At 37.8% G+C, this 27,880-nt stretch overlaps 2 protein-coding genes across 4 annotated transcripts in view; one reads left to right on the top strand and one right to left on the bottom strand.

Moving 5' to 3' along the window:
* Positions 1–13,027, bottom strand: part of LOC139692830 (E3 ubiquitin-protein ligase MIB1-like) — a 268,263-nt gene extending 255,236 nt beyond the window's left edge. Inside the window, exons 1-7 of the mRNA XM_071591129.1 lie at positions 12,880–13,027; positions 12,451–12,592; positions 11,874–12,045; positions 10,146–10,380; positions 8,671–8,790; positions 7,535–7,689; positions 2,856–3,225 (exon numbers count right to left, since the gene is read on the bottom strand). Coding sequence (XP_071447230.1) covers positions 2,856–3,225; positions 7,535–7,689; positions 8,671–8,790; positions 10,146–10,380; positions 11,874–12,045; positions 12,451–12,592; positions 12,880–12,981 — 1,296 coding nt within the window. The 5' untranslated portion in view covers positions 12,982–13,027. The remainder of the gene's footprint in view (positions 1–2,855; positions 3,226–7,534; positions 7,690–8,670; positions 8,791–10,145; positions 10,381–11,873; positions 12,046–12,450; positions 12,593–12,879) is intronic.
* A 224-nt stretch (positions 13,028–13,251) lies between these two features.
* Positions 13,252–27,880, top strand: part of LOC139692833 (CDK5 and ABL1 enzyme substrate 2) — a 60,058-nt gene continuing 45,429 nt past the window's right edge. For all 3 annotated transcript variants that reach the window (XM_071591133.1, XM_071591132.1, XM_071591134.1), the window contains exon 1: positions 13,252–13,673. In XM_071591133.1, coding sequence (XP_071447234.1) covers positions 13,252–13,673 — 422 coding nt within the window. The remainder of the gene's footprint in view (positions 13,674–27,880) is intronic.

The raw sequence follows: 27,880 nt of genomic DNA, 5'->3' as shown, positions 1-27,880 counted from the left end.
GAGATGTGCTTCTTTACCGATGATAAAATTTGATTTGTCACTATAGTCCCACATGCTAACTACTGCAACTGAGCTTCATTGACACATCAGTTTATTTATTTGGTAATAATCCATAAACAGCCTTTTTCTTTGGGCTTTGAATCAGAATTTTTGCAATAATTTAACACAGTAGACATTTACAAAGACTCAAGCCCTAGGTGGAGGGGTACTTAAGTGAGAATTGAACCCATGCCCCAATCAGGATCTGCAGGGGAGGACGTTACCCCACCTCCACAGTGGCTGGCAAGTAAGTAAGTAAGTAAGTAATTTTATTTGCCCAGCAGATTTGTACAATTGTAAAAAACAAGCACAGATATAGGACACGTCAATGTTATATAAAGAAATGATAATTACTAAGTACATGTTTAAATACAAAGAAACTCATGGGACAAGAAGTTCATTAATAGAATAAAACATTTGACAGAGTAAATATTTCTGAAGGTTGAGCTTAAATATAGGCAGCTTATGTTGTGCTTTCAGTTCTTTAGGAAGTTTATTAAAAATCCTGAGGCCCATATGTTTAGGTCCATGGGCGGTGGTACAGGTTCTGACAAAGTTTTGGTGGAGGTCAGCAGAATGCCTTGTGTTATAATTGTGAACGTTGGCATTGGAAAGATAACTAGAGAAGTTGCTTTTGACATACAAAGATGCGCAATACATATACACGCAGGGAATGGGTAAAATTTTCAATTTTTTAAATTTTTTTGGCAGTTTATTCTTTCTAATTATACTTGAATATATTTTTTTATCGGAAGTATTCATTGCCTGCATCATTAAGGCTATTTACTACAGATGGTAGGATGGGAACCATGGGATGCAGATTCCAAATATCCATGGATATTTAAATGGAATAAGTATGTGGAATAGGATCCATATATTTTCTTTAACTCAAATTTAGATCTGAAGAGTTCGAATACTCAAGTTTTCCAGTTCAGTGATTGAATCACCCTATGTAATAAAAGAAAAAGAATGATAAAAAGAAAGAAGAATGAAAACATAGAAAATTTATTTTAAGTTAAATTGAATTATCAGTCAGCACCAAAAGATTGACATCTTTGATTACTTATGTTTTCACCAAAGTAACCAAGATTTAGCTGCATTTCAATAAAATCAATTTTTTATCAACTTTAATTGTGAACGTTTTACATTCATTGAAAATCTTTTACGATACAAAAAATAAGATTTGGGACATTAAAATAAAAATTCAAGATAAGGTCAAAGAAACTTGGATATGCCCATCTGTAATATTAAAAGAGAGAAGTAGATTTTAAGGGTGGTGACCAACAGCTTAAGTCATTGGCCATTAGGGATGGATGAGAAAGGAAGAAGGCTGGAGAGGAATCCAGCATCCGCATTAACCAACTCTTAACGAAAGGTGCCTAGGGGTCCATAGCTAAATGTCCCATCCGACAGATGACGTACACACTTTGAGTGCCCACAACAAAGCACCTCAAGTAGGGATCGGGATGCCACCGAAAAAGATCAGCCGTCTCCGGGATTTGAACCTGGGGCCTCTGGGTGGGAAGCCAGTATGTTAGCCACCACACCATTACGATCCCTTACCTAGAATTAACTCTTGATAAATCACTAGAAAGGAACTCATCAAATTTTCCCCAGAGATAAACATTTTATGAACAGAGTGCAACTTTCCCTCTTACAAGTGTTAAATCTTCATGTACATTAGAGGGTAAGGTGAAAGGTTCTCGGCCTGACACAGAGATGGCATTTCAATCAGCAAAAATTTATGACCGATTTTGGGCGGCAATTTCTCCCCATGAATGAGACATGGGTCCACCACTACTCGTCAGAAATAAAACAGCAGTCTAAGCAGTAGACGTAAGCTGATGGTTCAGTGGCAAAGAAAGCGAAGTCAATCACATCTGCTGGAAAGGTCATGGCCAGTGTGCGTTGGGATGCAAAAGGGATTCTGTTAATTGATTTCCTTGAAAAAAGCAGATCAATTAGAGGCGAATACAATTCCAACCTTCTTGACCAGCTGGATGCCTAAATTTGCCAGGAGAGACCTGGCATGAGGAAGAAAAAAGTCATCTTTTACCAGGACAACCTGCCATTACATGCTCGCAATGGTGTGTTGGCGATGGGAAAACTAAGGAAATTAAGGTACGACTTGTTCGGCCATCCCCCATATTCTCCTGATGTAGCAGCTTCAGACTTCCATCTGTTCCCAAACTTGAAAAAATTTGTTTCTGGGAAGTGCTTTGCATCCAATGAAGAAGTTGAGAGGGCCGTAGATGGATATTTTCACAACTTTCCAGACTCTCACTTACGGAAAGGAATACAGATATTTGAGAAATGCTGGATTAAGTGTGTTAGAGTCAAGGTATTTTATGTACAAAAATAATAATTTTTAACTGATAATCACAGTCTTTTGCTTTGAAATCAAGTCAATTATGCAGAAAAATAAAATCATAAAAACCTCTTCCTGAAATTTTGTCCAGCTCAGAGGAGAAATTACTTTCCCACTAATGGGAGCAAAGGGAAGAGTCTTCCGATTAATCTCTCAAAGAACTCCATTAAAAGAAAATGATGTTTTTTCCAATAAAAAAGTGTATTAGCCACATTATTCCAAGCAAAAACATTCTATGCGCCATTCGATGGTGCAACCATAGTGACTGATGCCACAACTTCTTGAGTATGTGTTTCCACCCCTCATAATGACAGAGGGACATCATTCGTATCAATAATTCAATCATACTCAAAAGAATAACAGAATAAACATTACTCTCGATAGCACATCTACGGGCAATCAACGCACTTCGATCATAAAAGCAGAAATACCAAAAATTAATTCTTACAGGAGTCATAGCTTCTGCCCACTCGCCATGTCCACGCTGAAGGATTTTGATTCGTTCCCTGTCACTACAAATCTGAACTAGATCGCCAACTGCAAACTGCTGCTGAGGCTGTTGATGGGAACTACTGGCTATATCATGAGGTAGCATTGCCCTTGGCTGTGAAGGTCCAGCTGCTGGCTGACTACGAGCATAGTCGCCGACAAGCATAACTGGTCCCTCCATAGCTTGATTCCCACAGCTGGAGCCAGATGCAACAGCTAGGGAGGAAGGCCCCACCTCATCCGAGGATGATGAAGATGGAAGAGCAGCACTGGAAGATGATCGATTTCCGGAAGACACCTTTGTCAGTACAGCTGGGTTGAATGTCCACCTATGAATGCAAAGAATTAACCTGTTTTAAAATTTTGTGACACAAGTTTACAAAATATATTATTGCTATTCAAAAATGCAATGAATGCTGATTGCAGCTAGCTACTCATTATTAAAACATGTGAAGTTAACTCAAAATAACACATTACTGTAAGAAACTCAATCCAAATGAGTAATGGGCAAGATACGCTTCACACCAAACCTTAATAGAATCAAATTTATTAAGAACAAAAACACTGAATAATTCCCAATTTCAGGTGATTTTTAATTTTCGAACTAACCCATCACCCATTGTTAATGCACAGGGAATACTGTTTCTGTACAAAATGATTTTTTACAAACATTTACACGCTAAAAATGCAAAATAATGACTTGCTCACTTACAATTCACAACTCACTTCAGAGTCAATCAACCAACACTCTTCTGTTTCCTCAGTAAAAAATAAGGCAATTTTTCCTTTATTCTACATGTGAAAAATAGATAAATCTAAATCTGCACTTTAATATGTGATCTATTCCTAGACTTTGGGGCTTCCTATGCTGTTCACTTAAGGTTGACAAATATTAATTTATATAAATTTTAAATGCATACTACTCCAACTACAAGGGTCATCCGGAAAGTAGTACCCGTTCGTGAAATAAAGACACAAAAGTAAATATTAACAAACATAAAAAATTTTATTTGAAAGAGGATACTTTAAACTACTTCTCAACATAATCTCCAAGCAAATTAAGGCATTTGTCATAACGTGTGACAAGTTTCTGTATTCCTGCTGCATAGTCCTTCGCCGCCAGCTCATTGAGATACGCGAGGGACCCATCTTGCACAAATTTTTGCATAATGCAGATGGTGTTTAACAATTTCATGAACAATTGTTCGAGAAACATTGGGAAAATGCTCACAGATGTCATCAATTGTGACGCGCCGATCGTTCCTCACGAATTCGTCAACTGAGCTCACCAGTTGGTCTGTAATGACAGACGGTCTCTCCGAACGCTCATCGTCGTGTGTGTTCCCCCTCCCCATGTTGAAGTTGCGACACCACCGCCGAACAGACGACTCGTCCATTACATTGTCTCCATACACCTCCTTTAATTGGCGATGAATATCACATGGGCGAACGTTTCTTGCATTGAGGAATTTAATCACTGCCCTCACTTCACAACTGGCGGCGTTCTCAATTTTTTTAAACATTGTAAACAATCACAGAAACAACACAGGCAATGCTAGCGTCACGCAACTTGGCTCAGAGAAGGCAGACAAGCCACTGAAGCTATCTGACCTCGTCCAGCGGCTACTCGCGTCGTCAGCACTTCATGCGGCACGAACGGGTACTACTTTCCGGATGACCCTCGTACAAGAGATATTAGAAAAGTTCTCGGAATGGAAAAGAAATAAACAACTTATCTCAGGGAAATTTTTTTATTTTTACATGTACTCTCCCTGTGCACTGATGCAATTGGTCCAGTGATGCTCCAATGTCTTGATCCCATCTCAAAAATTAGATTACTTCAGGACTGCAACATACCCATCTAATTTGGTTGTTAGCTCCTTGTTTGAAGAGAATCTCTCTCCACCAAGAAAATATCTTGAGCTTGAAGAAGAGATGGCAATCTGATGGAGTCAAATCAGGCAAATAAGAAGGTGTGGCAACATTTTGTATCATAGTTCATGTATTTTTGCCATGGCAACGACACTTTTGAGTGGGCTTGTATTGCCTAGATGAAAGATGACTTTCTTCCTTGCCAAACCTAGCCTTTTTTCGTGCATCTTTTGCTGTAGTTAGTCCAGGAGGTTTTAGTAGTATTTTTCAGTTTTTGTTTGACCAGTGAGAATATAATCTATCTGCGGAATCCCTTTTGCATCCCAGAAAACTGAGGCCATCACCTTTCCAGCCGACCACATTGCCTTTGGTTTCCTTGGTGCTTGTGAATCAACATGTTTCCAATGCTTTGACTCATTTTTTATCCTTGGGGCATAGTGATGGACCCAAGTTTCTCCTGTGGTCACAAACTGGTGCTGAAAATCATGTTAGTTGCTCTTAAAATGGGAGAAACATTGTTTAGAAATTTCCATTCTCATGAATTTGTGATCCTGCATCAAGAGTCAAAGCATCCGGCAGACAACTCTCACATCAAATTCCACAGATTAAATTTGACATGCCCATTCACATGCCATCCCCACAGCTTCATCAATTTCTCGTTTCATGAAGAAAAGGCCAATCAGTGATGTGCGTACTAGCTGCGCTCAAACTTTGCTACCGATTTTCAATGATTTTTACATTTCATTTCTACTGCTATTTTTATTCTCTTATGGCTTTCCTCATACGGATATTTCTTTTGGGTAAATTTTAAAACTATTAACAAAATATTATTACAATTTGCACAAAAAATCACAAATAATATATTTGAACACTAATTTGGAAAAATGTGTGATTACTAGCGATGCTAACATGCTGGCAGAACGAGTGCTAGAGACAGCTGCAGTAGTAGGCATGAAATGAATTCAGAAATTCCCTTCTCCTCGGCACTCGTTATGTGAACAGTTGCTTGCTAAGCTAGTTGTTTACAGGACCAATATTTTAGCTCATTATACGAATTACTTGCTGCGTGAGGTTCCACTGTATACATTTGAACGTATGGCAATGTATATATGTACGTACCTACGTAAATATTCCACAAATATCAAAATTTTCAATTATATATGTTAATGACCCAATGGAATTATTTTGATAACAAAAATCTATTTACAAAATTATATGTCTGGCTTTCATTTTGCAATGCTCTTGTTAAATTATATAAAATGTGAAACAATCTAACTTAACAAGTTAACCTGTTTTGAAAATTTACGGCTAAATTTGCTACCTCTAATGTCTACTATTTTGAGAAACCTATGTCTTTTCATTTCAAATTTTATTTCCACTGCCCATCTCCTGACTGTTTTCACCTCACAGCTTTCACTGATGACCGCATTCATTTCTAAGTTTTACATGTTAGATTTTCTTAACCCTTAAGATGTTTAGTTACTTTGGGGATATTACCATACACAATCTACAATTCATCATCACCGTAGCCTGTCATCAGCAGGAAAGCCTGTACCAAAGCAGTAACTGTGGATTGTTTTGCTATCGACACCATTATGATTCTTTAACTGTACTACAGGAAGCTCTCATTGGAGAATTCTTGTGCATACTCATGTAATTCCATTCATAGACTCTGTTAATTATCCTGTAACTAATGGTCTCATATTCTCCTCCATAGGATCATTTTAATTCACTAAAATCCAATACATCTAACACCATTTATACCTCACACTTGACATTTTCTAATTTAGCATAGACTTGAGAGAACAGATATAGCAAATCATGATCCTAAATTGATTCAAATATTTAATTAATGCACTTTTTTGAGTTGTCCCTGACTACAGATTCATATTCAGAAGTGGTTCACCTCCAGTACATTTTAAACCAGAAGGTTCTATCATATCTGCTATCTAATTGAATGAAAGAAAAAAAGAATTGATAGCCCACGGCTCCTTGGGCGAGCACTATCTTTCCTTAAAATAGTGGCTTCCAGCTGCCCTTCACGCCATCATACTGCAGTAATTAAAATAAGTTTACAGAGCCTACAATTAAAGGGGGATGTCCGTTCTGACCACAGATTTATCAAAATCTGCTCACATAAAGGGATACTGCCATGTCTAATGATTAATTTGCAGTCTATTTAATAACTAATTTTTTGGATTAATTTACTCAAGAAAGACTCCACTGAGTACCACCACTAAATCATTGAGACACTCACTTACTTCCCAGCTAATATCTTCATTAAAACATTGACAAAACATCCACAACCCAGTGGTCACACTCAAAGGCTTTAAGCTCAGCCAACAGTATTTACTGCCACTAACAGTTTTTTAAAGAAAAATTGCAGTCATTTATCATCAACACTTGCATTCCAGCATTTCTACTGAACAAATTAAGGCTACAGTCTATGCTACAGACACTCTACATGCAATATTTTGTTGCTACCAAGTGCTTTATCTTGATAGGCAGAATATCTGTTGTTATGGATGACAAGAATATTTAGACAACTCATGGAGTTTGTGCCATCATACATCATCACTGCTTCCCATTAAAAATTATATTTTCAATGAAAATATTCTGTAATGATATTCAAGAAAAATACATAGCTTAGGATGGTTAGGAGACAAATCTAAAAAAAATATGAGTGCACATGCACAACAATTTACATTCAGAGAACTTCTTTAATTAATACTTTCTCCAACCATTGAGAATTCATTCCACACATACCTGTGCCCACTTGGATATGCGACAACCATGTCATGGTCTTCATCAATGCCAACTAAAGTTCCAGTGGTCCCAAGACACTCAAACATTCCATCTATCCATCCACCATGACCATGCTGCAATGACTGAACTATCTCCAAGTCCAAATCAACGTTAACCTGAGAAAATAATTGAAATGAAATAAAATTATTAGAGAATTTTAACGATTATTACCACCTCCCTTTAGTTCTCTCAAGTCAAGGCAAAGCAAAAAATGTGAGGCAAACAATAATTCAGCTCTTCTTTGACGATGCTGCAGTGCCAGACTAGAGTGACTAGACAAGCCTGACCAAGTCTTCCATTACCTACTGCTCTTCACTTTTAATTAATATGACCAGGCACAGTAGAGTATTTTCATCCATTGTGATTGATGTTAAATGCCAAAGCACCTTAGAGTAATCATCCCACTTTTTAACTTCCGCTTTTCCCTTCTCCCACTCCTCATCTCTCCCCACTATAATGGCCAATAACAGCCTGCCCATTGCATCTTAAACCTATGACATCTTAGATGTCATTTGCCTGCAGTTTAAAAATAATGTTCTTTTCATTCAGCTTAATTATTAAGTACATATTGGCTACAGACAGCTTGTCAGCCACCTTAGTCATCGTGACAGAGTCTGTCTAGTGGGTGGCAGTAATGATGAATTTGAGAAGGTAGTTGAGAATTTGACTTTTCTGACCTAGACAGTATTTTACTGGCAAGAAAAGTAAAGATCAATCATAAGATATCAAGATTTGTTACCATTAAGATAATTGGAATTCATGAAAATTATTTAATTTTCCACCTAGGCTACCTTCTCTGCAGTTTGTGACCACATTGACAATAAAATTCAATTTGTACATCTATATTCAAATAGGTCATCTGGAGAAAATTATCAGAGATAAATATGTTATGGGTTCACTTGATACACCATTTTCAAAATGTGAGAAGTTGCGTGGAGTGCTTTGTTATTTCTAAGCAGGGACCTCATTGATATACATATACCTGTATATTTCATTTTCCAACGTCTAACTTAGTAACATTTTAAAAAACTATCAACACACAAATAAACTACCATAGCCCTGATTACTTGCAATGAATGATATAATATAATTATTACCTGGTCTCCTATTTGCAGCATATGTGAACCAGCGCGTCCAGGGCAATGTTCTCCCAGTAAAGGCAAATGATCTCGGTAAACAGTTCCACCTTTTGCATCGTTAACCACCTTCAGATCAGCCTGATGGAAATTTAAAGATTTTATGAATTAAACAGAAGGTATCACAGAAACTACATTTATTATAGTGTAACTGGTTAAGGTCACTAAATATTAAGATACGGTTCCGATTTTCTCAATTAAAGAAAACTTGCTTGCAAATCCTCTTTTCACATAAATAAAAATTTTCATCTAATTAAAATTTTCTTTGAAATAATTTTCATTTTTTAATGCCCAAAAAATATATAAAAACTATTATGTTAAATATATAATACTATATATATACTACAATATTATTAAATATTATAAAAACTAAAATGTTATATTGTCATTATATAAAATATATGAATGCGATTTGTGGATCTGGAGATTGGTTGGTATGAATGTAAAAATATGATCATGAATTAGAAATGGTTAAATATTGTAAGAGAGCATTTCTACATTTCAAAAATCTATTTCTAGATATACCCAGGTTTTATTACATACCAACATCATCAATTTAGCACCCAATGATGTTATTCCCTAACAATAACTCTTACAATCAATAGAATTTTTTTATGTGGAGACACAAAGTCATTTTTAAAACACTAAGGAGATGTTCAGTTAAGCTATAAACATTTTCCTGTGTAATGTGGCCAGATGAATCCTCTACTTGAGTAATTTTATGGTATATATCCGTGTCACAATAATGATAGCCTAACAAAAAACCATTCAAGGAAATTTGGACATTAGAATGAAATGAAATACAAGTTATGCAGTGAGAAAAACCAGAGTTATCAATTGCAAGGTTGGTTTGATAATTGAGATAGGGCTTGCCTAGAATTCACCCAGTACTAAGCCCAAAGGCACGTGAAATTCACACATCAGAGTAGGGGGGCCAGTTCCAATCCTTGTGGCACCTCCAGTTTTCCAGGAAGATCTGGTTTACAAAAAATCACACTACTTGGAAGTAGTAATATTTAGGTGAGGCGACCGACTGCTAAGGGCATTTGCACCATTAGGAACGGTAAGCTGAGAGTACACAGTAGTATTCCCGGGAATCGAACCCAGGACGTCCAGTAAGTATCCCAGCACTCTAAGCACTGGACTAGTACACGTACGTCCCCTTAAGTAGTGTTAAATCACTACTTAATTAAGTCAAGGCAAGTCATAACATATTGTTATGCTCATTTCACCATGCATTTATTCACTCATAGAAATTCATTCCATTTTACTTTCAGGCACTTTTTCCTCTTACTGGCAAAATAAATGTTACCAAGTGCATGAATATTTTTCTTTTATAAAATAACGAGAAAAAATGTGAACTAAGTATGTAATGAGCTTACGTTTGTTTTGACAAGAAATAAATAAACATACTCAACTGCCTTTTTTGCACTTACCATTCCTTCAAAACCAACACGGTAAAGATTCTTTGCACCATTGTCCCATATTACATAAGCCGCTGATCGTGGGCTGGCAGCTGACCAATCTTGTATTTCATTCACCTTCCCTCGACGCCCATTCCCTCCATCCTGATCTTCCCACTGCCAATCCACTCCCCGGACCACTCTGGCACCCGGGAAAATCCCACGAACAGCTATCTTTTTGCTCTTACGCCTTGGCTCCAGTAAAACCCTATCAAGTATTTAAATAATACATGAAATAGATGCATCGTAAAAAATGCAAAGATGCAGCTTCCTTTCCTCAATTAACTCATTCTGAAAATACATGTTATTGCAACATGAGAAATGAAGAATGAAAGTTATATCAAATTACCACCTCAAAATGTTCCACATCAGATAGAAAATATTTAAATGAATTAATGATTTGCAAGTGCTTTAATAAGTTTACCTAATGGGTAAAAGCATATTATTGGTGGAAATGATTTTAGGATATCCAGCATTATACTGGATATGTAAATCTAATATAATACAAGTCGGTGATGTTTAAATAAAACAGTTTCAGGAAGGATCTCAGTTTTTCCCGGCGTATTGTATTCAGGAAGTTCTCTCGGGTTTCCCACCGGGTCAGCGTGGTGTGCACCAAGTTTCAGGTTTAACTTTGTGGAATTCCTTCATGACGAGGGTAGAAAAAGAAACTTTGCACTTCCACAAGTCTTTATGCCGAAGTTCACAGTTTCTTTTTTTTTACCCTCATCAATTGGTACTATTTGTCACTCTTGAAAATGCTCATTTTTTTTAATGTATCAAATGAGTATACCATGCATGAATTAGTACGCCAATATTCGTGAGTTGTCTTTACTTCACCATCATCCATGACTCTATCGTCGCAGCATTTAGTTCTATCTACAAGATTGATAACAATAAATGTAATTAAATAAAACCTCAACAGGATTATAATGGGACACTTGTGATGAACATAATATAATTTGGAATAGATGATTCCCACAGTAACCATCAGACTATCACTACATAATTTCAGCTGTCATACGATTCTTATTAGAGGTTATTTAAAATAATTGACAGATTAACTCAATTTTAGCATTTTTAGAGGTGGAGAATCAGATTATATTTTGTAGACATGCCCAACATAACAACATTATCAAGTTCGGTAATTTGGGGCTTTGGGAGGTTCATTGAGTGGAGGCAAAGGACGAATGGTTCATGCTATCAGATTGTTAGATTCAACAAAGCTCATTTGCTGCATTATTACATGGGAATGGGGAGGAGAAATTGGAACTATGGAAGTACTTATTAATACAGAAATATGTTGCCATCAATATTCATTAGGAGAATATATTTAATAGCACTAAAACTAATAGTGATAGGTCAATTACGCCGGTAAACAAAACTTATAATACCTACACTACTGATGTCCAATTTTCAAGTACAATACTGTTATGGACTCCTATTATTTCACTCATTTGAAAAACAAATAGATGACACAATAAATATAATTATTTACAATTTTTTAGTAATTTTAGCCTTCTTCGCAATGGAAAAGTTGAAATATCATATAACCAGATCATAAGGAATTTCGCATAGTTCAAAACAGCTAAAATTTACACTAAAAATATTGACACATTAGGATAGTCATCATAGAAGCACTTGGTTCATCATAATACACTTGTGTCACATTAGATTACCTACGGATAAATATTATCTCACCTCTCACTTCCAAGAGTGGTTATACGAAAGAAGCGATGCCTCAGGTTATGCTTGTCCCCATGATAGCATATTGAGCATAGGTCATAATTTCCACATTCCCCACATTTCCAACGAATTCCAAAAATAGGTTGTTGGCGGCAAGTGTCACACATGGCTCCATCATGCTTCACACCTAACACACAAGACAAGCAGAGGAATGGCAAAAATCAAGGCTGGTGGACTGTCATTGCATAGCAAAAATCGAAATAAATATGGCACCGGCAATGGTTATGAAGGACCAGCCATTATATAAATACTAAAAGGTTTCCAATACGAAGCATTCGCTCCATGACCTATCAATGAAATTCAAAGCCTATGTTTACAGAGAACACCTAGTCATGTTTATGGCACTTAATCAGTACCTTGTAGAAAAAATTAGGTCCTTCATAGCGAAATTTTAAGCATACGAACTAATAATAAGAACAGGAGTTTACATAGTTAAATGCTGAACTCATAAACCAGATTAACTTTATTAACAACAATGACATCTGACTTAGCTGGATGGTAATTATATTAAAAAGAGAATAGCACAAAATACCAGTTGGGGAACTGTCCAATATCCTTAAATCGTATGGCCCGGAACATCTATAATTAGCTGCAGTTCCATTGTCCCAAACAACTACCACTTCCTCTGGAGATTCAAAGTTTCTAACAGTACCAACGTGACCTTCACCGCCATCCTAGGAGAAGATAAAGGAAAAATATAAAGGCATGCACAAACAAATCGCAATACCTCGAACCGACACATCAGGGGCATCGTCCATCACACTCAACTGCCCCAAATAATTTATGAATAATAATGAAAGTTACGAATGACATTTATCGAGAGGGCGATAATCTGACTTCCCTGTACTTTTTCATAGTTGCCGTGGACTAATAACAATCGTGAGTGCTGGAATTCTCGGTTTAAAAGATATTTTGAAAGAAGGTAACGTTCCTTATAAAATTCAAAACAAAATAAACTTACCTGTTTACCCCATTTCCAATCAATGCCTCTAATCACCCTCGCTCCCACACCTTCCATCATAAATCTAGTTGTTCTAGAACCAGCACCAGCCCCCACTTCCATTATTTATGTCATAAACTCAGACTTAAACGAAACATAAACGGCTCCTTCCGAGAGTATTTTCTTTGCACCGGAAGTATGGGTGTAGTTACTCAAGTTAAAGTTATAGATTAAGTATTTTATAAAGTTATCAATTATTTAAAGTCTCTTAATATCAGTAAATGTTTGAGCTTTATTTTTTATTATTGTTTATAAGGCATATATGGCATCTTTTTAAATTAATAATTGGGATCAATTTGGACTCAGATCGCCGTCGTCTACTCTCATTCAGTAATGGCAACTTCTCTCAAGCGCAATCGTTCTCGCCGTAGAATAGCAGCTTTGACTTTTTTATCGAATATATCACTAGACGGAACCCACAGGGATACGAAATTATCTCTTCTTACAAGAAATGGTGCTCTTACGAAATACGAAATCGTTTCAGGTGTAGATCAAGAAGGAAATGAAGATGAACAGTGCCAGAGCGACTCGGAAAATGTAAACAAACGCGATGCGGCGGGATCGTGTGGATCTAGAACTAACAGAAAAGTGCGGCAACATTCTCCGCCTAATCTAGGTAAAAGCCCAGGACATCAATCAAGTTCCGATTCAAATGCGAGTGAAACAACTCTTACACCCGCTAAGTTACAGTTGGATCAAGATCAGACGGCAAACCGCAACTCGGGCCCAATACCTCCATCTGCATTCCGTGAAAGGTGAGAACTGCTTGATGAACCGGAGGTGATTCACCTCAATTTTTGCCCACGGAAATAACCTTCCGTTCGACTATAAGTTGTAATTAATAATTTTATGATTGAATTTTTTTGTGACAATAATTATTATGTGTCTGACAGTTTTTTATATTGAGAAGTTATGGTCAATTTTTTTGGCGTTGGTCACCAGACAATAATGTTACAGCAATATCTGTATTAAGTCAGGCGAAATAATATCAAGTTATGAAATGTCCACATTTTCACTTGATATGATTTTCATCATAACGCTACTATTGTTCACTACCCTTCAGTTTACGCCCCTTTTCTTTTTCGTTCGCCATATTCAAAACGCGGCCTCTTTCCCTTCCCTTTTAGCAGTTTTGGGAACAGCATCTATGATGTCAAGATTCTTAATACGAGGTCCCAAATTAAGAAAGCTCTACTTTGCGTTGATACAAAATGCTATGGAACCGTCTACATTTTTCGTTATGCATTCAACTATTCAATAATATTGCAATTTAGATTTTTTATAAATCACCCTAGGTAATAGCTATAATTCTAAGTAGCACTGTTAGCATTCTCCGAATACTTCATTATGTCTTTTGTACTCGTGTGGCTAATTTCTTTTCTGTAACATCATTGCGAAAGCGATTTTGTTATTGTGAATTATATCAGTCAGTCGTACCTATTATCATTAGCAAGTTCTTATTGATTTTATTATTCAGCGTCCATACTACATGTGTTCAATTGGAGTGTAGTTTCGGAAGAATATTTTATATCAGCATAAATTACGTCATGGTGAATTGTTTCGGAAGAAATGCTATTACACCCATTTCAGAGCAATATGTAAGCAAAATTGGGGGCAACACGGCGAATCGGGAAACTCCTGCGTCCTTAAGCCGGTCAATATATCTCACTGTATCTTCCCTGAAGTGTTAGACGCACAAAACAGTCTCAGAGGAATCACTTCGATCAAATAAAGAATATCAATCATGCATTGTTCCGGTTGGAGTTATTGTCCTGTGTCGGTAGATCTCAAAGCGTGTAAATCCCAGCATTTAGAAGCTAGTGCTCAGATGATAGAAGTTGGGAATTCGACGAAGATAGCCAAAGTGTACATTGCTACGAACGATGAATGTGTTGACACCTGAAATAAATATTATTGACTATAATGCTTGTGGTGTTAGACATTTTTGTATTGTGGTAATATATTGTCTGTACATATTGAGACTCAAATAATTGTGTATGTATATATGTATAATCCATAATATTTTTTCTTTCATTAATGGATATGTCTTTATTTACAAAATTCTAAAATTCACACGGGCCGGGAATCTGTTTTGATCTAGGATCCCGTACACTATATACTCCATGGTCCCTTGTTTGTTTTGGAAAAAATCTAGTGTGATGTCACGTCATTGTTTCCGTCTCCCTGCGGCATTAGGCTAAAAATGAAAGTTTGAACTCAGCGTGGTCACTGCGTCTCAAAAGTAGATCGATAGAGGAAAGCTGCTGGAAAGAGGAAATAGCTATCAGTGATTGTTTTTCTCGCTTTGAGGGCCAAAGAAGATCGTCATTATGAATCCATTCACGTCGTTTAACGTTAATAATGGAGCTACGTTGTTGATAGTTGTCGAAGATCGGAATGTATAGGCCTGCCACTTTTCTTTTGCGCGTTGCAATGCTCCGTACCAAGGATGAGGAAATCACCTCCACACATCCTATTGGATAAAAAATACTTCCTTAACATATTTCACTTGGCTCTATTTCTTTTGCGTCTCTCAGTGCGTCACATGAATGTCCTGCTCGGATATAGTTTGTGGATTGTTTCCACTCGATTATTAATTGTTCAGTGGCAATTCATTTGTGGCAACGTGAGTTTAAAATTCATTGTGATTGAATTTTAAATAGTGATAGAAATTTTGCTTGGCTAATGTCCTGCAATGTCGAAGTCGTGAAGCAGAGAGAAACTTTACTATTCAACGAACTCACGGTTAGTTTTGATGGTAACCCACTAGCCACCGCCAGTGTGTGTGGCAGGGGCTGATTACACCTCGGACTAATTCTCACCTGAAACACTTTCACCCTAGCACGGTTTTACAACGTTATTCCGTTCCCTCATCTTTCGCGAAAAAATGAAAAATCTATCTGCTCTTTGCTTAATCCCTCCAATTTTATTGACATGATCTCGCCTACCGTACGTTGGGGGCCTTAACAAATGTTCAACATCATTGATAAAGAGATTCCAATTTATGCAAAAGATACAATCTATTTAACCTTCACACTGTTGCATTAGTCTCAAAGTTCATTTTTACAATTGTTTTGCTGCAGTTCACCAAGCACTTATTTTTCACCAGTGCTTTCCTATGTGTGTCAAATTTTAAAAAGTGATAATTATGGAGGGGGTGAGGGGTTTTCCTAAGCCCGTTGGGCGCAGTGCTAGATATTTCAGAACGTTTGCTTCGTGCAAAGCTGATTGGCCGCTTACCACTCAAGAGGGAGCAGTATTAAAAGTCTTTTTGAAACCTTATTTAATAAGTGCATTTTTGCATGTTAACAAGATACTGAGTGGAATGGATAATCAAGGGTCCTCGACCGCATATGCAAGAATGACTATAATATCCTAATCAATCCAATTGAATTGCCCAAAGCTTTCTCAACCCACATATTACGTAGTCATTAACTATCTACGTTTCCTTTAAAGTAGCGACAGGTCATTATACACGTATACTGTTAGAATTTCGTGGGTTATTTTTCCCCGTTTCGCGGCAGTCTCATGACTCAATAATTCACCACGTTCTGCAGAACCGTAAGAATGGTTTATGAAGTGTCAATTTCCTCAAGTAATACTCGGAATCCGAAGTGAGCAAAGCAATAAAGGATGATGTCCAACCTTCGGATGGCCATATTCGGCTCACTCTGTTGCCGACAGACAGGAATTACGGTTTTGAAATTAGAAGTCCAGGTGTTCAATTATAACAATAGGAATATATGAAAAAGCTACTACTATTGACAATGTATTTTTTATGCGTTTACTCCTGAACTATGTGAAATAGCAATATGATATGATTTGTGCGTCTGGTTTTTCAGGAGCATACGTAAACTATTTTTTAAGATCACTCGGGGACGTCCGGAAGGATTTCGGTTCTATCGGAATTTTCGATACGATGAAGTGATGTTTATAGGTTTCCGTTTACACTTTTGAGTGCGTGTATAATTTGTTAGATTCCCGTATGTGAACAAAAACTCTGCCATTTGTCACATGCCCTTCTGAGTTGTCCAAGTTCCCTAGCATGTATGCAAGCAAGGCAGTCCTATTTTTGCGTTGTAACTTTCCGGCAATTTTTAGTGACATGCCCTAAATGGCCTTAGGTCGTTCGTCGCGATGGTTCGTGACATATTTTTCGGAAATTAATGGATTTTTGTTCCGATGCCTGAAAAATTGTGTTATATATTTTCTGCTTCTTGAGAACCTTTCCATGGCATTTTTCACTCGGCCAGTTTCGTTAACTGGAGGAAGTACAATCTAGACTTTCGTCGCCCCTACAAAATCATGCCTTGGCGCAGATGGTGTCTCAGAATGTCAATTGTATTGTTTAATTCTATAAAAATATTGTTTCTTCATACTTGGTTCTTGCTTCTTAGTGTATTTGGGATCACAAAAAACGTGAGACGGAGATAATAAAATACCATTCCATTTATTCTTCGAAAAGCAAATGGTTATATGTCGTCGACGTTTCCCTTGGTTTTTCCAGATGTAGCTGCTAAAGATTTCGTTAATAGGCCTCTCCTAGCAAACGAGGGATGCCGGAAATGAGTGCCTGCTAATGCGTTGTTTGGTTATACTGATGCTCGTATGTGTTTAGAGGAACGTCGGAAATACATATTTCCTTTGATGGCCTTATGGAAGTTGAGGAGAAGTGATCCACCTCAATTACTAGAAGTGGATCCTAGATACTTCTTATTAGATATGCAAGCTCTGGAAGACTGTTTCTACATAGCAAGAAACCACTAGGGTGTGTGACGGGGGTGTTTACAAACCAGGCATGCGACATCAAAAATTAATTTTTTTCTTAATCGATAGAGTATGTTTGCATGAGAACGAATATGTTTGCATTGTCCGAATAAGAACGCTCTTCGGCGACGGCACAAATGTATAAAAACTTTGATTAAAACATTTTTCTGCGCAGAAATGCAGAGAAAGGGCACTCACATATCTAGTTCACGTATCGACGGTTATAAATATTTTATGCCAGGAAGGGAATCCAGGGGTCCCGAAGCAGCTTTATCCTCGGGATAAAGCAGATGATTTAAATATTATACAACGCTGGTGCTTCACTTGGCAATCAAAATTTAACTTAAAAAAGCGCGTAGTAACGGATTTTTGGAAAAATAGCAATTCCCTTCTGAAAGTCTACTGCATTAGGAACACTGAAATGGAAAGTGTAGACTCGATTAAATACATAAGCGTTACTCACGGCCTCTCCTGGGTGAAACATATACGGGGAATATGTGGACAAGCTAACAAAAATAGGATTTATTGGCAGAGTATTGGGAAAATGTGAAAGAGAAAGTTTCTTCCCCTGGTTATGCTTCATTGAGGATATGCTTCTAGGATCTGGGGTCCTTGTGAAGTTGGATTGATTGCCAAATCCGGATCGCGTGCAGTGTGGCGGAGCCAGATAAAACATTGTAATAATAAACTGACTAGCGTATCAAAATCATTAGAGGAGCTAGCCTGGGAATCACTTACGGAGTGAAGGCTAAATTACAGATTAAAATCTCTTGTATAAATTGGAAGGATGTCTCTCTAGCAGTGATGTTGAAAATGCATTATTATGACAGGCGAGATCATGTCAATAAAATTAGGGAGATTAAGTATAGAGCAGATAGATTTAAGATGTCATTTTCTCACCAACGATAAGGGATCAGAATAATGTCCGACCGTGCAAAGGGAAAAGGTATTTCGGGTCAAAATTAGTCTGGGGTGTGTTCACCCCCTGACACACACCGCAGTGGTGGCTTGCAGGATACTACATGTAGCTGTAGTTGTGATGTGCATTGGTTGAATTATTTAATATTTATACATATATTTCAATCAAAATTTAGAAAAACGTAATTTTTTATCTTACATTCCTGGGGGGTATAATCATCCCCTGCCACACACCCTAGCGATGGGTTGCAGGTTACCCTGGAGATAGATAAATGGAGATATGAATTCATATTCCCATGTCCATTGGGATTGATCGAAAGCAAGCTTTATCTCGCTTCGGGTTATTCTCGAAAAGATTTTTCAATTGACCTATTGAATCGTCTTTCCTCCCGTGAACACTGACAAATGCCCTAACTCCCCGACAAAAGACCGAGCAGTACTGTTTACCATCAGCAACGCTGACTTGAGCTTGATACAAATGGACAAGCGCGATACGCCAAAGGCGAAGAAAAATAGTTTCATTATGGTGGTGCCTGGAGGTCCGTGGCCAAAACGGATGGCCTTAAATGAGTGCATACTGAATTCATGTGTCAACGGTCGCTGAGTGACCTTATTTTACTTTATTTTTATCAACAAAGGGCTTCGAAGTTCCTCGGGGATGCGAAAGACTGTGATTCGTAAACAGAGTTAGGAAGCCCTACGAATTAAGCAGATTCGGTCCGGACCTTTTTCGTATAGGTTTCAAGGTAGTACTTGCGTGTGTGTTGTACGATTGTAAGGATTTCCGCCCCTGCTGGAAATTCGCTCGTGTTTTTGGAACATTTTGCAACTTTGGTTCGTCGCATTGGTTTTATACTAGTGAAATACGAAGCATGAACGTAAACAGATATGTTTATCCTTGAAGAAAGGCTGGTGCTATTTTTGGCGAGAGATTTATGTTTCATTAGTTTATTTGTGGTGAGTGTATGTATTTGTTTAACCGATGGTTTGAGGATTGGTAGTGAAACCTTAAGGTAATGATGAGGAAAATATTTGGAATATATCACCGAATTTTATTTTACCCGACCGATTTCATCGAATAGTCGATACCTTCCGGGCTTGAATACGTCGACTGTCCAAAGAAAATGGACGTGTGAATTAAAACATGTGAAGTCAAGAAATTTGTAAAATAATTTTTTTAACAATCACTTGTTTTACCGAATAACAATAAAACAGCAGTGTGCGTCGTTGAAATTAGTTTTGAATATGATCTTAGGAGGCGATTAATGCAGAGTATTGCGGGGGAGAGAAACAGTTCACACTGTTTTCAGCGCTGGTTGTTTGGAATTTTAAGTTTGAAATTTGCGCGGTGAAAAAGAGTGACATTTTCGCGAATCTGCGAAGCAACACCGTGCCAAAAGGTTTGGTGGAAGTGTTGTTGCTTGTTTCGCATTTCGAGTCTGAAAATAATTTTTCAGGTGAAGCTACACTGTTGTATGCGTAGATAGGCTCTCTTTCTCATCTTGGTAGCGTCACCGAGTGGGTGTAATTTGGAAGATTAGTAAGTTCAAAGGAGGTCTGCACAAAGTCAATATTCCACGGGTGTAAGTTTAATGTGTTGATTTACTGATGTGTGAAAGATTGATGAAGAGAGATTGCTGAAGGATCCTTGAAATTCGAGATATTAAGTTTGGAAAGATAATTTAAAATTAAAAAGTTAAAAGTAAATGTTATCTTAAGCTTGTTAGGCCTCATTTAGAATATGCTGCTAGAATATGGGATCCTCATGAAGTAAGCTTGAATGCCGAATTGGATCGCGTGCAGCGTAGTGGAGCTAGATATGTAAAACGTTATTATGATAAACTGAGTAGCGTATCAAAGTTGTCAGAGGATCTAGGTTGAGAATCTCTCACGGAGCGAAGGTTAAATTACAGAGTATATCTCTTGCATAAACTGTAAGGAGGTATCCTAGCAATGATGTTGAAAGCGTATTATTAACCCCATCGTACTACGATAGGCGAGATAATGCCAATAGCATTAGAGAGATTAAGTGTAGAACAGATAGATTTAAGATGTCATTTTCCCCACGAACGATTAGGGGTCAGAATAACGTCCGACCGTGCAAGGGGGAAAAGGCATTTCGGGTCAAAATAAGTCTAGTGTGTATTCACCCCCTGCCACACATCCTTGTGGTGGCTTGCAGGATGCTATGTAGAAATAAACACAATGACGTTAACTCTCTCAGAAATGACGCTCATTGAAGGCTCTCGCCATTGCAGAAGTTCAAAGACAAGGAATTGTGATGCCATTTCGCATTTGTTTTGAGCAGGTTATCTTAAGCTTATTCAATGCAAGCAGTGGCCTTTTTTAAAATTCTCTTCACAAAGAGCGTTTACTGTTCTGAATAATGCTCCTGGTAGTGATCGATATCACGCAGAGAAGTTACAAAGAATTGAGTTTTGTTATCTGATCTATCACTATCTACATTTAGACCAAGGTTTAGAATATTATCAATCTCTAACTAAAGCTGTGAGCTAATGTGAAGGTTAATGGAGCAATTTGGATTATCACATTCGTTGTACGTATTTGTCGAAATGATATTGGGCTACCGCTACTCTATTTTTTATGGTCACGGCATTTTAAAGCTCGACTTTGAGAAAAATGTTTGGTCTTGTATTACCCAATTAACATATCTTTGTACGTACTTATTTTACTGATGGATGAGAATATATATATATATATATATATATATATATATATATATATATATATATATATATATATATATATGTATGTATATATATGTATATATATATACATATATGTATATATACATATATGTATATATATAGGTATATAAAGTTTTATATATATATATACTATATATATATATATATATATATATATATATATATATATATATATATATATATATATGTGTGTGTGTGTGTAAAAATATCTTCGAAATGATATATAGTATAAGAACACATAAAAAGATCATTCACACGTTATTTCTTGATCATTTCGACTTCGCTTCTGAAGATGACAGCCGAGCTGTCGAAACGTCAAATAACAAATTGTGAATGTCCTTTCTTTGTGTCTCTATATTCTAAAAATCCACATCTGTGTTTTTATATATTTGTGCATCGCCGAAGAGCGATCCATTTCGAAGATATTACCGAAGTAATATAATAGAAGTAATTACTTCTATTTCTTCCGATGAAGACGAAGTTGAATTCCGTCGAAATGATCAAGAAATAACGTGTGAATGATCTTGTTATGTGTTCTTATATTGTTTGTTGCTGTCAAAGTTTGTTAATCAACACTTCCGTGTTACTTCGACGAAATCATCTGTGTGTGTGTTTATATATATATATATATATATATATATATATATATATATATATATATATATTATATATATATATATATATATATATATATATATATAAAATGTATAACACTTAGCACTAATGGACACAGACAAAAACACAGAAACACACAAAAAAGAGACTCACTATTTTTCGAATTTTCGGTGGTCGTTACCGCCTTTATCAAGGAAGAGAGGGACAGAACTCTTTTTGTCTGTGTCCACTAGTGCTAAGTGTTATACATTATTATTCACGTCCGTGAGACTTTCAAAAAGTGAGTGTTATATATATATATATATATATATATATATATATATATATACTACCTTGATCAAAAAGTTCCCGGAATAACCACCGTGTGGCGCTCCCATCGTTCCGATTTGAGTTCTGTTTTTTTGTTAAATTGGTACATCTGTTGTTGATATTCCCTTTAAATCTTAGTGTCATAACTTGACATTTGCCAAAGTTACGTAGCCAAGAGTACATCTATCTCTGTGTGTGTTGGCGATTTTTTACAATTGCAGAAATGGATTTAAATTTGCAACAACGAACTTGTATTAAATTTTGCGTAAAAAACGGATTTAGTGGCGCACGGACGTTGGAAATGTTGGAAAAGTGTTTCGGCAACGATTCTCTAAAAAAAACGGTCGTTTACCAGTGGCACGAGCGGTTCAGAAGTGGTCGTGAGTCAATCGAAGATGATGAACGCAGTGGCAGACCATCGACATCGAACGTCGGTGAAAAAATTGATAAAGTAAAAGAAATGTTGGTCAATAACCGCAAATTAACCATCAGAGAAATAGCGGAGGACTTGAACATTGCCTATGGATCCGCCCAAGACATTGTGGTTAATGATTTGGGTTTCCATCGTGTAGCAGCAAAGTTGGTGCCAAAAGACCTCAATTTCATGCAAAAAAGAGACCGTGTTGACGTCGCAAAAGACATGATTTGCGAGGCTGAATCCCACATCCATCCCACATTCATCAAAAGGATCATTACTGGAGACGAGACGTGGGTTTATGAGTACGACACGCAATCCAGACATCAGGCAAGTGAATGGCGTTCACCAAATGAGCCGAGACCAAAAAAACCACGTCGTTTTCAGTCAAAAAAGAAGGCAATGCTGACGGTTTTCATGGATTACAACGGTGTAGTGCATCATGAATTATTGCCAGAAGGCCAGACAGTAAACAAAGAGTATTATTTGGGCGTTATGAGACGTTTGCGTGAAGCAATTCGCCGAAAGAGACCAGAAATGTGGGCAGAAAACTCGTGGATTTTGCACCATGATAACGCACCGTCGCACAGTGCTATCATTATTCGTAATTTTTTGACGAAAAATGCAACAAATACCATCCAACAGCCACCGAATTCACCTGATTTGGCTCCCTGTGACTTCTTTCTGTTCAATCGAGTTAAAAAACCATTACGGGGAACGCGTTTTAGCAGCCGAGAGGAAGTAATGGAAAAATCGCAGGAAGCACTGATGGACATACCGAAAACCGAATATAAAAAATGTTTCGAGGATTGGATCAAGCGCTGGCATAAGTGTGTTGCAGTCCATGGGGATTACTTTGAAGGGGACAATATAGATTTAGATGAATAAACTTGTATTTTCAATTTTCTGAATAAATTCCGGGAAATTTTTGATCAAGGTAGTATATATATATATATATATATATATATATATATATATATATATATATATATATATATATATATATATATATATATATATATATATATATATATATATTGCACTTTTCCACTGACTTTTATTTTTAAGATACAACGTGTTTCACGCGGAGTCGTGTTGAATCTTATAAATAAAGTCTGGGGAAAAGTGCGAAATATCTTTGAATATGGATATCAAATACTTCCACAAAGTGAAGCCTAAAACCGTAGAGTATAACCAGGGTGCATTTTTGTCAGTCATTAAATTAATGTATTTTGAATCTTTCCAAATGGTGTTGACATATTCGATGTAAATTCTTAATAATGAGAGACACCATGTTTCTTTCACTATTGCATTGGTATTCTTTTTCAATGAGCGTTTCGAATATACGTGCTGATCCGAAGCGGCAACAAAGATATTACGTATTGGTTTTATCCTTGTTAGGTCCGATGACATCGTGCCGCCAACAGTTTTGCACGGACAGCAGCGTTATTATGAATACCTTAGCGTATACGAAGGCCTGTTCGTCATTTCTTTTTGTAAAGAATATGTTGGTGTATGTTTTTTTAGTTTTTGATGTTAGACCCCATTCGTGGAAGTCGGATCAATCGCCTGTGTTACTTTCCGAACGGCTCGCCATTTCTACAAAGGGAATGGTTTTGCCAATGAGAAGGCATTGGCTATCGAAACGCCTATTTGCGGAAATAACTTCATTATGCAGTTTATTCGCTAGTTAGCTAGCAAGGTCGAGGTATGATATAATTTTGCTAGCAAATTTGTGTTATACGAAGTATGTATGAAAGGAAGGTTGTCGAGATTGGTATACAGCGTCTTTTCTTTCCTTCCTCGATTGGTGAAGTTTGCCGCACTTCCAGTCTGGGTGAATGATTATTTTTTGATAGTCAAGAGTTTTAAGGCAGGTTTTGGATGGACACCGTCTGAACACCGCTACATTTGTAAACCTCTCCTTTTAAGACAACCTGACAGCACACACCACATTAAAACCTTCACTTCCGCGTATACAGGTATTCTGTCTCCCTTCATTCTGTCCAACACGTTTATTCTTTTACTTCCCAATCCTCTCTTGCGTAGTGTTCTCCCTTCTGTCACAGCCTTCAACATTCCTATCAAAATGCTCAGCATTCAATTTTCATCACTCATTTGGATTTCTCCCAACAATTCTCTCTTCCACCGTCTTGTCTAGTACGTCTCCGCTTGTTTTCTTACCGTCCATTTTACTATATCTTTTCCATCCTTCTACACACCCACATCTCTAAAGTGTCCAATCTATGCCTATAATCTTGCTTCAGCGGCTAAGCTTCCACGCTCCGTATTAAAGTATTCACTAATCTATTCTAAACTAAGCATCCTTACTCAGCGTCCTTGTGAAAGCTTCTTTTCCATGACATTCGTCTTATGTCCCAGCAAATTTGACCTTCTATGTCCAAAACACTTCCAAGATTGGTTAACTTTCCATTTGCGCTAGTTTATGTCCTCTTTTACCGTTTAATTTAGCCTCTCGAAAACCTCATGGTCTTTGTTTACATTGATTTTTAACCCATGCGTATCACCATCTTCTAATGTGCTGAGAAATTACTATAATCCGGTTGACTGGCTGACTAAAACTTGATCAACTGCTAACCTAACTGATTTCCTGGCTTGTCCACCGACTTTCATTCGTATCTCCAGAGCTTACCCTGCCGCTTTAACCATTTCCTCCACGCATACGTTGAAAGGCGCGGGTGTAAACTGACAGCCCTGCTTCACTCCCCGTTCCTAACACTTTTCATCCTAATTATCCAGCCGTAACACTCACCTGAGCAGTCTGAGGCATGTACAGGGCGTGGATAAGTCCCCTGTCTCTTCGATCTAATGTTATCTTCTGTAATACGTTAATTAAATCTACCCAGTTTCCTCTGCCGAACGCCCGTTTGATTTCAACCAAATGAACAAATGCATCCTAGTTGTCCGCCTCGCTCCTTTCCGCAAGTGACCTCATTGATATTTTGGCATAATGCGTAATCTCCACATCCTAATCCCAAGCAATATCCTTTACGTAACCATTTGCACTCCTCTCCGTCCAATTTTGTAGATCCCACGTACCACTTCAGCTACGTACGAAATAAACTCGATGTTCTGTAGTCCTCACATCCGCTTGCCTCCCCTTTTTTGGAATGGGGACGAACGCTGAGCTAGCGAAATCTCCCAGCCCAATTCCTCCCAAATGAATGCTATTAATCAGTAAATAAAAACTCCTTCTTCCACGTTTTCCTAAACAATTAAATAGTCACGCGGGGATGTTATCTACCTCCACGGCCTCATTTTATTTAAATCCCTTTTTTGCCCGTTTTATCTCGAAATCACGAGTTCCTGACCTAAGCTATCATCGTGTACGTCATAATCTTTTCCTATGTCTAAGCATATTTTGGACCGCATGAATGAAGGTAAAATAAAGCCATTTGGACTTAGAGGAGCCGAAGAAGGAAATAGTGCACGAGGTGCTTGTGTTGTCAAAATGTTTTGTTGAAACGTTTCACAGATACGTTCAGTAATATTTCGAGTCCGTCCATGTTCTAGCTTTACGCGATGAATATGACAGTGTAAAATCGTATTGTATGTTTTTGGAGACGCGGGATTGAGTGTCGTCAAAGGACTTTTTTTTACGCGCCGGCGCATTTGGGCTTCTTCCCTGAACTCGCAGGTTCTGCTTAACACAATTAGTGCAAGATTTTGCAACTCCAATGACGGATGCTATTGTGTCGCGAATCGCCAACACACCCCCCATTTTGCAACACTTCCTCTGACTAATTTCTATTTGATGGTTTCTGGGGATGCACGTCATAAATCTCCCAGGAATGCAGCTCCGGGTATGGAGAAAAAAACAAAAAATTGAGGTTCCCGCACTCGGTGATGCTTTAATTGTTTTTCCTATAGATGAGAGCATAACGAGAATTGATTTGCCAAATTATTTGCGTCTTACAGTTAGCTTGTGGATATCGGCGATTCTTATTATTTTTGTGATATTTGAATGGCCATGGGATTTACTTCCGTTGTCACTACCGTACACGGAATATCAGATTATTTCTCTCTTTCTCTATGAGATTGTGGGAACAACCACGTGGTTTAACTTCGAAGGACCCTCTAGTTCATGCGTATCTTGGATAAATATAAGAAGGAAGACCGTTCCAACCAACTCCCCATCCTAATTCCCGATCTCGGATAGAAGCAGCGACACCTGTCCGAACTTATTGCCCAACAGTTGTTGTTAAGGCTGGCTTTTCGTGACATCCTTAGCGAAGTCCAGGAAACGCGAAGCACAATGCCGTAATTTTCACGTGCCATATCTGGAAGCCTTGGGCCGTGTCGGATGACACTTGGATTCGCATTTTATTGGCATTGGTGTTTATTGGCTTTCGTCCTCCTCCCCTCGCCTGATCTTGAGCTGTCGAACAGGAGGCGTGAATAGAAGCTAAGTGGCGTGAATTAACAGTGGCGATATTATGCATCACACCAGTATCATCAACCATCGCGCGGGCATCCGATTGTGGCTCTACGTGTTCCCAAGTCCCCCGCTTCTTAACTCGTTCTAAAGTTGGACATCCCAATCCTTTTTTCTGGTCCTTCTCAAAAATACCGCCTCCGGTGTTGCAATGCCAGCGATTTATCTTGCCCGCAGCCGTAAGTCGTGGCGAAGTGGATGCTTTTCCCCCATTGTTTCGTCTTTGACGCAAACCGTCTTGCTCCTTGGCATGCTCTTTATGGCGCTAATTATTGGATGCTTGTTTACTTGGAGCAAATGAACATTTAGCATCGTCTCCCGTGGAGTGGAGCCCTAGAATTGGAAAGTCGATTATTCCCTCTTTTCCCACGTGTGCAGAAGCATTAAATTACTTGCCGACGACACAGTGACATGCTAAGGACAGAGGTTGGTGTGAAAGTGATGCCGAGTCACTCTCACCATTTAGACAAGATGCCGTCCATCTGTGAAGACTGGAATTGTCCTTAAGAAATTGGCTGCAATGAAATTCTTGGGGTCGAATGAATAAAAAACACATCATCATCGCGGGTTATCAATCCGAGGATTGGTTTGTGGCAGCGCTCCAAGTTAACCTGTTACCTGCCAATTTCTTCATTCCCTCATTGATCCTTTGCGTTGTCATTTTCCTTTTCCAAGAAACGCGGCATTGGCTACAAAACCAAAAGAGAATAAATTAACTCGGGGTGAATTAATCAGGGGCCTCACTTACCTTCA

The sequence above is a fragment of the Hetaerina americana genome, unplaced genomic scaffold (genome assembly GCF_022747635.1).
Source record: "Hetaerina americana unplaced genomic scaffold, ioHetAmer1.1.p SCAF_42, whole genome shotgun sequence".
Classification (NCBI taxonomy): Eukaryota; Metazoa; Arthropoda; class Insecta; order Odonata; family Calopterygidae; genus Hetaerina; species Hetaerina americana.
Note: the sequence above shows the minus strand (reverse complement) of the source record. Positions and strands in the feature narration are given on the sequence as shown.